The sequence below is a fragment of the Acomys minous genome, assembly GCF_964271855.1.
Source record: "Acomys minous genome assembly, chromosome: 2".
NCBI classification, from domain to species: domain Eukaryota; kingdom Metazoa; phylum Chordata; class Mammalia; order Rodentia; family Muridae; genus Acomys; species Acomys minous.
This window is the reverse complement of record NC_140484.1, coordinates 59,504,538-59,520,141: the sequence shown is the minus strand read 5'-3', so window position 1 is coordinate 59,520,141 and position 15,604 is coordinate 59,504,538. Positions and strand designations below refer to the sequence as shown.

The 15,604-nt window shown below is 50.4% G+C and overlaps 1 protein-coding gene across 2 annotated transcripts in view; it reads left to right on the top strand.

The window, feature by feature from the left end:
- The window catches only part of INPP5A (inositol polyphosphate-5-phosphatase A), a 192,902-nt gene that overhangs the window by 87,797 nt on the left and 89,501 nt on the right, over nt 1–15,604 (top strand). For both annotated transcript variants that reach the window (XM_084766895.1, XM_084766896.1), the window contains exon 4: nt 1,825–1,912. In XM_084766895.1, the coding sequence (XP_084623021.1) occupies nt 1,825–1,912 (88 nt within the window). The remainder of the gene's footprint in view (nt 1–1,824; nt 1,913–15,604) is intronic.

Here is a 15,604-nt window from a genome sequence, read left to right as displayed (position 1 = left end):
CTACTGTCCCTTCCATGTGCTGTGGTGCGTGCCTTGCTGCCCTGGCTTTGAAGAGCAGCTGTCCTTGAGAAGTCTGGGATTGTCAGACACCTTCCTGGGCATTTCCTGCACAGTGTTCCTTGCTCTTGGCTGGATTCAGCTTCTACCTGGACCATTTTCCTCAGCTAAAGAGCTTTCTGTACTGTTTATTTCAGTACAAGTCAGCTGCTGCTGATTCTCTCAGCCTTTGTTCATCTGAACAAGGGCGCTGTTCTTAGTTTTGAAAGCTGCGTTCATTGGGAATGAATGGGAGCTTGTCAGTTCCCTCACTGCTTCAAGGACGCCGTGTCATTGTCTTCTGTGTTTCATTGTTTCCGACCAGAGCCCAGCCCTTGTGTCCATCTTCATCTTCTTGTGTATAATGTGCTTTCCCGGCTCGCTTTCGTCTACGTGTGGTTTGTTTGGAGCAGCTCGGTTTGCTGGGCTCTGGTTTAATATTGCTTGTTCTGAGCTGGGCACCTACAGGTTTGACCAAGTTTGGAGATCATTAATCCTCCCTGTCTGCAGATGCTGCTCTTCTCCCCGCCCCGCCCCGCTCCCTTGCCCTTAGACTCAGTGTTGCCAGAGGGGCCCTGCCATCCCAAGTGGAGGGGGAGCCCCTGCTGCATTGCCTTGTGGGGGTGCCCGCTCCCAGTCCATTCTGTGAGTCCCCAGTTCTCGTTCGTCATCACCAGAAACCCCTTTCTTCTGGATGTTCCCATTTTCCTATGGGCCTCCGGTCATATTTATATTAGCCATTTTAAGATTCTTTTAACGAATCCTATTACTTTTGTCCTTTCTGGGCCTGGATCTGTTGGCAGCTTGTTTTGAAAATATTATAGCACCAATTTCTTGCTCCTTCCCATGCCAGGTAAATTATAGTCACGTTTGTCTGGGGTCAGGGACACGAGAGTGCCAGTGGCATGTGTGTAGAGGTCAGGCAGCAACTTGCAGGAGCCGGTTATCTCCTTCTGCCTCATGTGTCTTGGGGATCGAAGTCAAGCCATCATCCCATGTCGGGCAGCTTTGATGCGTCTGGTGCCCAGGCATCTCTGTCTCCATTTCCCACACCCTTGAGCACGTTGAGGTCTGTGGCTGCCAGCAGCAATACCCTGAGGGTCCACTGAGGTCTCACCTGCTGCCTCCCTTGGACTGTATGCTGTGCCTGCTTCTCACCTGCAGCAGGGCAGGAACAGCCTTTTGTCCCACATTCTGGGCCAGCCAATCTAGAGCCAGTGATAAATCAACTGTTTTGGGCTTCACTGTAAAATGGGATGGTGGGAGGGCCAGTGAGGTTTTGCTGTATTGACTGGTAAGCACCGGCTGCTGTTTGCTTTAAGGACATGCTAGTCACTATCACTGTCCATAGTGTGGGGCTGCCTGGGCTCTTGGGCGGCTGTAGGTGATGGCTTATCACCTCTGTAGAGTCCATTTCTGCCGGCTTCAAAATGAGCGGCAGTCTCTGGAAGTGACCTATATATAGTGTGTGGCCTAAGTGAGTCCCAAGTATTCCCATTAGTGTCTTCATCCCTGGGAGGCCTCACAGTGTAAGCATCTCACCGGGCTCAGTGGAGACCAGAGACTGCTCTGCGGGCTGCTCTCTGTGTGCCAGGGACACACTGTGACTCTGGTCACTGATTCGCTGCCCCCTCTTCCTTCCCATCCTCCTGCCTTGCCCGTTAGGGGCTGTGTGGGTCTCTGGGTGCTAAGCAAAACAGTTTTAACCATAGCCTTGTGACTGGGAGCACACCTGTGGGAGGCATGGCTTTGGGCCTTTGCTTACTGTGCTCGCTCTTTCACCCCCAGGGAACTACTGTCAAGTGATGCAATGAAGGAGTACAACAGGGCTCGTGTCTACCTGGATGAAAACTACAAGTCACAGGAACACTTCACGGTGAGTCATCTTTAAGCTGAGGCATGAGTCCCCTGCCAAGGGAACCTGAGTCTGGGCTGTCTCCAAAGAGTAGTCGCAGCACAGTGTGACTGTCCTGAATGAAAGGCTTCTCACATTACGCTGACTGTTGAGTGGTCTGAGTCCCCCTGCCCGCACCTGGAAGAGCTGGTGGCCAAGGCCTAAGATTGCATCCTCAGTACTGGTGCAGACAAAAAGCATGGGAGGGAGCTGGCCTTGGGGTGTGTGAGGTAAGAGGAGGAGTCTAGGGTCTCCAGGCTGGCTTAGATGACAGATTGAACTGGAGCCTGGGCTACTCAGTATCCCTGCTCCCGGGCTTGCCAATTACTCTGTGAGCCCTGCGCAGGCCTTTAGGGTTAGACCTGCTTCAGAATGGGTGTACCTTACAGAGGTATGGAATAAAGCCTGCACCAGTCTGACAAGAATTGTCCCTCTAATATAAGGGTCCTGGACCCAGGGCAGGATAGCTGCTTTAGGAGGAGGAGGAGGGGGCGCTGGGAGATGTTTGGGAGCTTTCAGAACTGCTGGTTTGGAGAACAGCATCTCAAGCTTGGTGTGCCCAAGCCTTCAGGGATCGAGTCAACTTTCCATCCTTTCTGCTCCAATGCTTTGTACTTTATCCTTATCACTTTGTCACATTCATAGGCGCTGCTTCTCTTCTCCATGAGGGGAGATCTGACAGACCCTCATCTGTCAGCTTATCTTCTTCCTTGGGCTACGATGAGCAGCTGCCCGGCCTCTTATGGAGCTATATGGAGAGAGAGAACAAAGGGAGAGTGTCATGGTGGGCAGAAGAGGGTCTGACTCCTGCCCTGCATGGTGTGTGTGTGTGGGGGGGGGCTTCGGGGTTGTCACTGGACTAGAGAACCCTGTCAGGGTTTCAGTCTTTAGGTTTGGGGCATCCAGTGCCAGGTGTGTTCTATCTTCTCAAAGACATTTTCTTCACACCCACCTTCCACCCACCCACCCTCAGGGATGTCCTTGCCTCCAGCTCTGTCCCGCTCAGAATATAGACCTTCCCCACGGCCCTCTTCTTCCCTTTGCCATTTCTGCGACTGCTGCTTCTTCCCAGCTGCACTCGTTTCCTTTTGGTGAGGGCCCCTCCCCTTATAGCCTTCTGGGTTTCCTCTGCCAGGACCGAACTTCTTGTCTTCTCAAGTCAGGCTTACACACAACATGTTAAAAAGACAAGACCTCCCAGTGAGGATGGGCACCAGACTAGCACAACAGAAGGAAAGGGGGTAAACTGAAGAAAGCGATGGGAACTGCTAGACACTAAACGGAGAAAACAACCAATAAAGTGTCACTCTGAGCTGATGTCACATGGACTGACATCGTGTCCCTGGGGCCTTTCAGAGGGCAGAGAAGCAGAGATGCTTGGAAAAACAGTGGCTGAGGGTTTCCACAATTTAACAAAACCTACAAGCTCATACATAGATCAGGATTTCCAGCAGAGCCTCCAGACAGAATCTCAATACGGTATGTCACCATCCCACCATGGGGCACCTATCAAGGCCTTACTCCTCTGCAGGCATCCTCTGCAGGAAAGTTCTTTTCCCCATAACCCCCTCTAAATATACAGGCAATGATTTAAATGTACAGGGAAAGGGAGGATAAATCCCACATGCACAGACAGGGCTGGCTTGGCACTGCAAGAGCCTTCAATGGACTGACGGGGGAAGAGCACAGTGTGTGGGATAGATGTGCTTTGTTTAGCCCTCCTTTGCTTGTCAAGCAGTGACCATGCCTTGGCATTCCTGTCCTGGTACCAGTCTCCCTGTCAGCCCCAGTGTGGTGTGACGTGCTTTCATGTCTTATTGAATGGTGATGATCAAGGGCGCTCCTTGTCTGTCTGGAGTCATTGTAGGTAGCACAGAGTAGAGGTCACTTATCCCAGATCATAGCTACAGTGGCCCTGGGTCTTTGAGCACCACCCACTTGACACTCCTCCACTGTGTTCCCTTCCTGTGTTATGTATGGTCTTTAGTGAGTGCCCTAGGATGTCCTGGTAGGAAGGACCTACACCCTTAGGGTTCTGAACATAGCTGGCAGCATCCGGCAGCTAGGTAGCCATCTCCTGTCCAGCCTGGTGCCCTGTAGCTTCAGACAGAGAAATTTAATCTTTGTAAGATTGATGGTATCAGCTGAGTGTTTTTAGCTGAGTCTGGTTCAAATAATAGGCCATTAATTGAAAAAGGAAATTGAGATGAATTTATCTTGTACATAAACGCTGTCATAGGCATTAATAGGAATCAGAAAATAGTGGCCTGTTTCCAGCAAGCTGCTGAACTCAATGGACTGCACCTGCTCTACAAGCTGGATGTGAGGGTGGGGCGGGGGCGGAGTGGGAGCTCCTGGTGGTGGGGTGGCCTCTTAGGATAAGATCTGCTGCTTCTGTGGCTGGGGATGCCAGAGGCTTAGAGTAAGATTTGCAAATGGCCCTTGCTGCCAGGAGGTGGCGCCAGTGCAGCATGTGCAGCCACAGTGCTCCTAGAAGGGATTATTTCTAAGAGGATTTTTTTTAAAAATATTTCTTTTTTTACATATACATTTATATTATTACATATAACTAAACTATACACAACAAGAAGAACCACAAAATAATCATGTATTATATAAATGTTACATTCATAGCCTTTTGGTTATTTGTATTTGGCAATCTTGAAGAAAACATCTTTCTTATCTTGGTGCATCTAAAATTCTGAATGTAAATCAATTTCTATCATATCTCATCTTTGTCAATTTAAAATATCTATCTAGACCTAAAAATATCTTACCCCCTAAACAACTAAGCTTAATTGTAAGATTAAACTATCTGGTCTTCAACCCCATCAGAAACTTGAGAAGGAAGGAATAAAGCTTAATTACCTGAGTAAACCGGAAGTACAGGTTAGCAGCTTCCAAAATGAGAGAATGACAGAGACAGTTAGCTGCCTGAATAGTCACCAAAAACTCTCTATAACATTGGAGCATCATCTTCGGCCTTCTGGCCCAGTGTACCTCACAGGCATATTTGTGAGGCAGGAACTATTGAGGACTTGCTTTCTCTGTCTTGGCAGAGTTTGGCTGTCAATTCTGCCTGCATCCAAGATTGCCCATTTTTTAGGCAGAATTCTGTCTGTGGCCAAAATGAGGACATTTTGCCCAGTGTCTGGTTTGCTCTATTTGAAGCCATCTCCATAAGGAGGTTCTTTGATGCTCATCATCTTCTTTGAGGAAGGCTGGGTGTCGCCAGGATTTAACCTGTCTTGTTGTCAAGGAATCTTTAAAATAATAAAAATGACTTTAAATGCCATATTCTGTAGGTCTCTGAGGCTTTTAAAGGCCTATTTTATCTTACCTGTCTATAGAATCATATATATCTGTTAAACCTAGGATGTATATTCTTGTGATAAAATAGATTAGTAATTGACATGACCTGGATTTGATCAACTAACAATTAGCTTATATTACTTAATTATCCTAAACAGCCTGCAGTAGCACTGGGGACATTAAATTCTGTGTGCTTGCTGTGGCTGACATGTGTCTGCTGATGTGAGGTGGATGTCTGCTGTCTATGGTGTACAGAGATCATGAACATGACCCCTCAATGCTGGACCCCCGGTTTTGTCACTGGCTAGCTCCTTGTTAGGTTTTCATGGGAAGTTGTATGTCAGAAGTCTGCGTCTTCAGAGGTTCTGCCAGACTGACATGTTCCGCTGTTACCACTGGAAAGTCTGGGTCCCCATCCTGTTCCCTGTCTTTGAATACTTCCACCTTGGGCGGACACAATGGTTGATTGTGACTCACAGGAGAGAGACAGGAGTGCCTGGAGCTTACCTCAGTTGCCTTAGCTTGTTTTGATTTGCTGCTTCCTTCTGGTATTGCCCATATAGGTGCCCATCACATGTTTAGTCACTGAAGGAACTGGTCTCCTGGCAGAGCACTGAAGGATTAGGAGTGTGGAGTAAATGTGAATACCCACAACCCTTCTGGGTGGAGTGGGAGAAGGCAGTGGTACCTTGGAGAGAGGGTGACAGTCACTGGCTGTTGAGAATTGGAGAGTGCTGAAGGGTGTGTTTAATATCAGGGGCTGGTAAGGGCCCCTGGCTCTGTTGCAAGGAACTTGGATGCAAAGAAATACATTCAGGGAGGCATGAGGGAACCATAGGGAATGGAGGGCCAGAAGCCAAAGTGCAGCTGAGAAAGAGTTCCCCAGGAGGATTTGCAGGAACACAGAAGCTACAGCACTCTCCACGCTGCTCTTCCAGGCCTGCCCTGAAAACAGTGAGGTACAGCATGCAGGTAGGAGAACCCTGGGGTCTTTGCAGTGTGTGGAAGCTGGCATTGCTCAGACTGCAGCAGACGGGGCTCTGAGGCCTATGCCATGCAGAGAATGATATGTGCACTCCATGTTTGGCTATGTTAGTGACCTGGTCATGGAATTAACCCCAAAGAACAAGGTGCCACCAGTTTAAACATCAGGAAGGTAAGTGAAACACATAACTCTTCTGTTGAAGGGGGTTGTAAGTGGCTCTGTAGCTGCCTGCAGAGGAACTAAAGGAGCGAAAGATGTGCTCCCCAAGTGGGAGAGACCACCACACTGTGCTGCCCTTCCTGCTCTGGGGCCCGGGAGTCCCCTTTAGCATCTCCTGATAACTCCTTTTCCATATCTCCTGGGGTAGGAGTGAGAGATACAGTAACACGAAACTCATCCTCCTGGACACCAAGTGAGTGCTGTTGGGTGCTAGAGTGTCAGATGCCCACGGCATGCTCCAGAAGAGACATCTGCGTCCTTCTGTGGGCTGGGGCTGTCATTGCCACTCTCTGGCCCTCTGTCATCTTAGCTACCTGTGACTTCCTGTTACCTGACCTTTGCACTGGCTTGTCCGCCTGCTTCTACCCACCTTCTTGGATACTTGTGCTCTGTCCTTTTCCCAAGGGACTCCTGGCTTCTAGAGTGCCTGTTTTACTGGCGGTGGGTGCACCTTAGCCAGGGCCACTCCTTACTTCCAGAGACTGGCTCAGTGAAGACAGGGGCTCTGCCTTTTGAGGAGGGGCTCTGCCACTTGGTGTGGAGGTGCAGCATGTGCTGGGAGGGTGTTGGTGTGAACAGCCCCTGTGAGCCATTCACATTGGTGGAAGAGTCACGGGTGAAATCCATGTTAACAGTTTGGCATGTAATAACACGAAGCTGTACCCTCACAAGAAAAGTGATTTGAATAAAATGAAGGAAAAAAACAACCCGACCTTTACAGGGTTGGGTCCACAGTGCACTTTGGGTTTTTCTTGGATGGTGCCAGATAGGAGCTCTGGGATGCGTATTCATAGAGTGGTCCTCTTGCGCCTGCAAGCTGAGATGGGCCCAAGAAGGAGGGTCCTTTAGGAAGGGCCCCAGTGGGAAGCTGAGCTCTGTGCTGTGTGGACAGAGGATAGAAACATCACCTTGAGCTGGTGTGAATGATACCCAGAGTTCAGAGGACCCAGAAGAAAGAGAGGAGGAAGGAGAGAGAGAGGGAGGGGGAGGGGGCAGGAAGGGAGGGTGGGAGGGAGGGAGGGAGGGAGGGAGGGAGGGAGGGAGAAAGCAAGCTCATCTGGTAGTACTTGAACTACCTTCCTGGGTTTATGCCTCTTGCCTCCAATGTTGGGGATGAACTTTGAAGGGCGCTCCCCAGGGCTCCCGGCATGACAACGTGGCACAGTTGCGTTTCACAGTAAGCCCGCCATGCAGATCGGACACTGAGGAACTACCTGGGTGAAGTTTTCCAAGTCCGCGCTAGTGTCTATTGATCAGACACTCCAGCAGCATGGAAATCATGTGTCTGATTTAGCCAGCCACTTGGAGGAGCATAGAAAACACATTGCTTACCTTCCGACAAGCTAGCGCATCAATAAGAGTACGCGAGGCTACGGCTTCCTTGTACTCTGGCTTCAGAATGGCAAAGTGAGGAAGAGGTTGAAAATTTATTTTCATATAATTCCACCGCTGTCTTGTTTTGCTGCTGAAGGAAAGCATTGTGGCATGGAGCTTCATCAATGCTTTGCTGCTTGCTCATCTGGCCTGGGAAACCAGAGGCTGTGTTCACTGTGGTGGACTTCACACCTGGCCTGGGCATAGCCACATCATCCCATCCCATTCTGGTGACATGATATCCAAAGGTCTGGTGCCTAGTAGAGGATCCAAAGCCCAGGTGTGGGCTCTTGTCCTTGGCTGGCTGTAGAGCCAACCGTGAGTGGCCCCTTGAAGCAGCAGCTGATTCAGTAGCATCCCTGTTGGAAACTGGCAAGGTAGTGGCAGTCTCAGCTTTGCTTTTGTCTTCACCCAGAGGAGAGGACTGGGTGGAACCTTGGGGGCTGATGTGACCTGGACAAACCTCTTGTTTCTAAAATTAAAGGGGCAGGGTACAGGAGGGAATACTCCCTTTCTGTGTGGGCATTCTTAACCAGCTGGGGGAGTTGGGAGGAGCCGTACCTTGCTAAGGCTTAACGCTGAACAGAAAGATTTGTCTCTCTTGGTGTGGGTGGCACAGCTCTGAGAGGTCTGAGAAGACTTAGCTTGCTGTCATAGGTCCCCATCAATGGAGTCGTGCCAATGGGGCAGTTGACAAGAAGTAGCATCTGTAGGTTTCTCAGAACTATCTCCTGCCAGGGCCTGGCCTTGCCCACACCCTGCCTCAGGCCAGGCCAGGAGGTGGTATAGCTGGAGGTAGAACATTCCTGGAGGTTGACATGCTTCTTGAGGTGCAGGAGCCTGGAAAAAATCTTGGATGCTGGGCTACTGGTGATGGGCATGATGGTCTGGATGGGTACCACCAGTGCTGTTGGCGGTGTTTGAGGGTCCTCTGGCCTCATTTGTTCCTCTAGGAATCTTACTCATGGGCAGCCTATGTGGGCTGTGGGTGATGGTAGTTGAGTGGAGTCCTGGGTAGGCCAGAGACTGCAGATTCTAGTAACCTGTGTGATTCAGGGACAATAGCAGGCCAAGGATGGCTCCAGTGGACAAGGACTATCTCTTAGGTTCAGGGACAGTTCTGTCAATGCAAAAGCCCTGCTGTCTGCTTACTTGAGGCTCTTGCCTCAGGCCTGATTGCCTGGATATCTGGGTGCTGCTCGCATGGAAGCCGGTAGATCCTTTTCTGCCCTCGAACCAGGTCAAGGTCTCTTTCTTTACTTTCTCCTCTTGTAGCTGCCAGCACTGTTGGAAATCGCTGTTTCCTGAAGGTAGAAGCCGGAGCACTTGGACATAAGACTCCGTGTGACTCTGCTTTGGCCTGGCTGTCCTGGGCTCTGGGATTTATTTGCAGAGTGTGGGGTGGAGTAGGGCGATGGTGGTAGTTAACTTAGGGTGAGGGAGAACATGAGTGCTGAAGGCTGACAGGGGACTGACTGTCACATATTTTCCCTGCCCAGTGTGATGTACACATTCACCCCCACATCCCAAGTGTACTCAGGAGGCTCCTGTCCTATGTGGCCTGACTGCCCCAACAAAAGCCCAGGTGCTGGTGCTCAGGGTGAGACTGAGGAGTGGAAGCTGCCCCTTCCCAGAAGACCCCTTCCCACCACTCTAGGAGTGGCCCTTCCCCCACTCTCCCCTAAGTAAGAGGTTAGGGGAAATTTGTGGGAAATTAATCCAGTTTGCTGATGTTCTTTGATCTGAGGAAGAGGAAGGAAAGGCAAATGCGTTTATGATGAGGGACTAATCTTTGCCAGTGGCGGACCCTCTGCACTGGGCCCTGCCCTCCTCCTCCTCACCTGAGGCCTGATGAAGTGAGAGGAGCAAGATTGGTTTTCTGAGGGCACTGGGCGCCCTGTGCTCAGTTAAATCATGGCTGTCTGCACCCCTGGCGGGTGATGACCTGCCCTCCTGCCTCGGCACCACGGCCCTTCGGGATGCGATGATGTGCGGCCCCAGCAGCCGGGCTGCAGTGAAGGTGAAACTGTCGTATCGATCTTTTTAGCACTAAAATATGAGCCACTTTACGCTGCTCCCCGCTGCTGTGATGTGAAAAATAATAACTCGGATCCAAATTAAAAATATTGATCCCTGGAAGGTGTTGAAAGTAAATAAACACCTTCCGAAGTTTTCGGGTCAGCCGAGGAATGGTATTCAGCAATAAATGTGTCGGCACGTCAGAGTCAGGGTTCTTGATCTGTTTTTCCTCTGAATTGATTTTTCATTATTTACTTCCTAAAAGTGTTGGAATTTGGTCCTCCACCGTTAAATCCCAGTGTTTGGGCAAATGATTTCTTTGGGGCTTATGAGGTGCTCCTAACCCACTCCCTCATTGATTGATTGATTTTTGACTCAATGAGCTTGCAGTCTACGCTTTATTTAGGACTTCCATCATAATTTTTTATACATTTAGGCTTGACTTTTTTATTTCGCTGTAACAGATGAGCTGACATTGGGCTATCAAACCGGGGGAAACAATTGCCACGAGGTTAATTTTGTTGCAGGCTCCATGCATCCTGAAGAGATGTGAGGCTTTTCCTGGCTGTAGCCCAGGTCCTGGAGGGAGTCTGCCTAGCCCAGGACATATGTTTAGAACAGGCTAAGCTTCATGTCTTCAGGAGGGGTGATGCCTGTAGGGACCCCAGAATTTGCAAGTGGCTGACACTGGTTCTCATGAGCTCAAGGACAAGCTGAGACATGACTCTTAGGAAGTTTCCCTTTCAGAAGGCAACTGAGACCCACCGCTAGCCACGTCTCCACCTGGCCTGGCAGAAAGGTTAGAGGGACAGGTGCTAGGCACCACAGGGGAACAATGAGAGCCTATGCTGGACCATCCTCACTGAGTTTTCCTGGGTGGAAGACGTGACCATGTGCCTTCTCTGCTGTCTTCAGGGGTCAGGGATCGGGCTTTCTAATGTTGTGCAGGTTGGATGCTAGAGAGCTGCCTGTAGAGAGAGGGGACCTTGGTCTCCAGCGGTAAAGGCACAGCACGTTCTGCTCTGCCAGCAACCTCTCAGGGTTCTTGGCGCTGGGCAGGCCCAGCTGTGTGCCTGTGGGCACTGGTCAGATCCAGATGTGCCTCTGAAGATATTAGGCACAGTCAGATGTGCCTCCCTGGACACGAGACAGACCCATTTGTGCTCACTGGACATCAGATAGACTTAGATATGCCCAGGTGAGTGTCCACCAGATTCAGATATGGTCTTATGGGCATCTGGTAGATTCAGATGTGCCCAGGTGAGCCTGGGGCAGACCCAGATGTGCTCCTATGGGAACTGGGTAGATGTAGATGTGCCCCTGTGGGTGTTGAAGACCTCCAGATGTGCCTTTGTTGGTGTTGAGGCCCTCCAAATGTGCCTCTGTGGTGTTAAGGACCTCAGAGATACTTTTGTGGATATTGAGGACCCCCAGATGTGGCCTTGTTTGGGTCAGCAGACCTCAGTATGTTCCTATGTATGTTAGGAGAACCTAATGTGCCCTAGGAGTATTAAGCAGGCCAAAATGGGGCCCTATGGGCACTGCGAGACTCAGCTGTGGGCCTGTTCATAGGAAAGGCTCCTTATCAGCCATGAAAAGCAGTTGCCTGTGTTCCTCATATGCTGTCCACTTTCTGATGGAGGAATTTGGGGCAGGGAGCTATAGCATCATGGCAGTCAGGCTACAGCTTTTGTTTGCTTAGCCACAAGTGTCTGATAGTGCCTGTGTGGCCCCTGGCTACCCCACTTCTCCATTGTCACTCATTTGGACCGAAGGGGGTCAGGAACAAGAGGCTGAGATATCTGTTGATTTGCCCCAGGGAGGGAATGCTGTAGCATTTTGGGAAGGCTCAGAGCTAGAAGGAGGGATGGGGCCACCAGCTTGGGACTGGGTCTCCTTGATTGAGCTTATAGCATCTCACAAGGGTGGGGTAGCCGTGACCGGCCGTGTTGCCTGCTTGCTTTAGATGAGTGGTCTTAATGAAAGAACACTTACTTCATCCTGGTTTAGGGAGCATTAATTGAGGTAGCAATGGCTACCTGGTGTGCAAGATATGTGCTCCCAACACCTTCTCTCCCCAATATCATTCAGGAGTTACCCTCCTCCAGGTGTGGTATTGTGGAGATGCCACCAATCCACCAATACTAGGTTTGGAATTGGAGGTGACCAGAGGCCAGGTCATCTTTGCACACATGGTTGGCTCCCTGGGCTGATGTGGTGACTTCTAGGTGGCACTCATCTCCCTAATGCCAGATGCCAGTCGAGATGGGAATGTTGCATTTTCTTATGGAACTGCCCTTTGCTGGGCAGTGGTGCCCAACACACCTCTGGCGGCGGTGGTCAGACAAGAGTCTCAGAGGGAGGCACACATGCCCTGTGCCACCTGGGGGCTCACCAGGTGACCTCCCAGAGGAGTTCTGGGACACTACCACCCCTCTCCTTGTAGGGCATGGGTTTGCTTCTCAGCAATCAAAGTCTGCCAGGCCCAGCCAAGAGCTTGGGCCCACTTTTCTATCCTGAGGGTGAGGTATAGCCTGGTTGTTGGCTCTGGAAAACCAGAGTGTGCTCCAGTGTGTTTAGAGTGCTGCCGGCCTGAGACACAAGGATAGCTACCATGGCCCCTGCCCTCAGGACCTGCGTTCCGGGCTGTTGAATGTAGAGGGTGTGGCTGAGACATTGGCTGAGGCTTTGGGAATGCATTAGGATAGTGCTGAAGACGCATCTTACAACGACGGACAGAGAGAAAGCAGTGTGCAGTGTTCTTTACACAGCTCACCTGGCTAACCAACCCTGCACAAAGGGGTTTTGTGTCAGGCAGCTCAGTACGGCTGTGTGGAGCACAGTAGAAGGGCCAAAGTCTCCACTGAACTTGAAGCCCCAACACTTGGCTGCTGCTAGCTACAGCTGTCAGTCCTACTGGCCAGTCACTCCATCAGAGCTTGCTGGGTTCCTACAGTCATTTTTGTGTGCTTTGCTCGGTACAGTAGCTGACGTCCAAGGTTGATATCACTGTGCAGGCATGGGAGAGCCAGGCCACATTGAAAGATACCAGGCAGGCAGTACTCACACTCTGGCTGTCACCAAGGAGCCCTTAGTGGCCAGCACTGCCTGAGCTAGGTCCTCACAGCCACCAAGCACTAGCCTGTCCTTAGCAGAAGTGGAGCCAAGAGAAGCCTGGTTACACTGAGCATAGCAGCACAGTTGGAAGCCTATGCTTTCATCAACCGGGTTCTATGTAGTCATATGTACCACGTTATACACCGAATATGAGGGAACAAACAGACACTTAAGCCAACACACATGAGAACATACAGGAAGCAACTGGCATGATGGTGTAGGGACCTGGCGCCCGGGGAACAGATGCTGCATCCAGCAGCATAGGGAGGGGCTCCCCTCACTGGCACATAGAACATCTGAACATGATTGGCAGAGAGAAAGGAAATCAGAGTTCTGCCATGCTTACAGCATGAATAGAGGAGTTGGGGTATGGTGAGGTGGTGAGTGGGGACTGCTGCGGGATGCGGGGTGTTGGGGGTCGGGGAGGCAGTCATCTGGAGACAGGTTGGTTCTTACTAATTTAGAGACCTGTCCAACTAAATTCAGAGTAGACCAGAAACAGTGATCCAGCCCTGTTTATTTTTATTTTTTTACTTCAGTCCTCTGCCTTTCAAAAAAAAAGATGCAAGGTCGGACGTAGGTGACTGGAGACCAGGGGGGAACTCCTGTATCCTCATGGGATATGGAAACCAGAGAGAGTGTGGCTCATCCTATAAATGAAGCCGTGTGTTAGTCCCTTTCCACATACCTCTGCTCTTCCATCCAGTGCACTTTGTGCCCCTGTGGACACACTTTCACCTTTTGTGGTGTGGTTTTAGGATTCAACCCAGAGACATAAACTGTTTGAGGTATAGGATCAACTTCGTGAACTGACTGCATTGGAATAAGGAGAGCAAGGTTCCTTCAGTGAGCCACCAGGGTGCAGTGTGGCCAGCACTGGGTTCCTGGACCTGGAAGTACTTTGCTTAGGTTTTGACATCTTGTCCTGTGTCTAGCAGCTTGCAAGCTATCAACTTGTAAAAGCTTCTCTTGGAAGCTGAAACTTAGATAACGCCACCCTTCGTAAAAGCACTGGAGTATGAGCTCTTCAGGACTGTATTAGGTCAGTGCTATCCAAGTCCCATACATATCATGTGAACCAGGCTCGGGGAAGGCGCAATGGTATTGATGTGTCTAGTCGACCAAGGTTGGCTTGAGGCTTCAGTGTGATTCTAATCAAAGTTGGGGCAGAGTTTTTGTAGAAATCAGAAATTTGGATTTATGTTTTATAGGGAAGAGTTGGAGGACTCATCTTACCTGATCAAGACTTGCTGCAAATCTGCAGCAGGCAAGACAGTGACATGCTAGCATAAACCCACAAAAACAGGCTGCGGGATAGAAAGGAAATCAGCTGGCTTAGGCTGGCTTAGGCTGGCTTAGGCTGGCCGCAGCTTCCGATCCTCTCGCCTGCACCTGAGGGCTGGGACCCCAGGGGCAAACCGCCTTTGAGTTTTGACAAAGGTGCCCAGGCTTTTCAGCCTCATAAGGGTAGAATGACCCTTAGATTGCCACGTGCCATGAGAAAACTCCAGCTTTCACCAGAAACAGTGGGAATTAATGACCGTGAGGTTACAAACCCGAGGGAGAAGCGCCGGCAGAAGTGATAGCAAACTTGAAGCGTTAGAAGGCAGTCATCATTTGTTGTGTTGCCAAAGTAGAGGCATTTCACGGCCCATGAGACGGCATTAGCAAAACGTAGCTAAGAATTTTCGCTTGAAGTTCTTCATGTAAATAACTGTTACTAATCAATAAAAGTAGGACAGGGGACCTGATTTTTAACATGGGGTGGGGAGACCTGAACAGACTAATCAGTAAGGCACAGATATGGCAGGAGATGGAAGACACTCACCGCTGGCCACAAGGGCAGTGTTCTTGTCCCTGAGTGTCCCTGGCTTCCAGTACCAAGCACCTTCCCTGCTGCGTGCTGGCAGTGTCCAGGTTACAAGTGAGGAGACCTCCTCACATCTGGACCCTGGACTGCTTCTGGGGCCAGACTCCAATTTCAGGTGAAGCCATCTGTCACACAAGGTGTAAAGCAGAAAGCCTTGGGCTTCACAGTTGCACCTATGCCTGATGGTTCTCCACCTTCCTAATGCTGCGATCCTTTAATACAGTTCTTCACCTTATGGTGACCCCCCCAACCATGGAATTATTTTTGTTGCTACTTCATAACTGTAATTTTACTAGTGTTATGAATTATGATGTAAAATATTTGTGTTTTCTGATGGCCTTAGGCAACTCCTGTGAAAGGGTGGTTTGGCCTCCCAAAGGGGTTTCGATCCACAGCATGAGAACTGCTTAACTAGATGGTCTGTTGTGGGAGAGCACATGGAATGCGGACCAGGGAGAAGCCGCACCTGAGGGCAACCAGCAGCATGGGCCCTGCTGACCTCCAGCCACCGCCATGTCGGAATTGTGACACCTGATCCCATGACCTTGCTTATGCCCCCAGGTGCCCTCCACTTCCAAAACTGTGGATGCTGTGTCTGCAGTAAAGGCAGGTTCTGTGACCATTGAGTCCAAAGCCTGCAGGAGTCTGTGTTTGCAATCATGGCTTCCAATCTTACCTGGCCTTCCCTCCTAATCCCATAGGTCACCTGCTGGTGGCGGCTGTGTCAGTCAGCTGTGAGTCTGGGGCCCTGTTCTGTGGGCAGGAGGGCAGTGGAGAG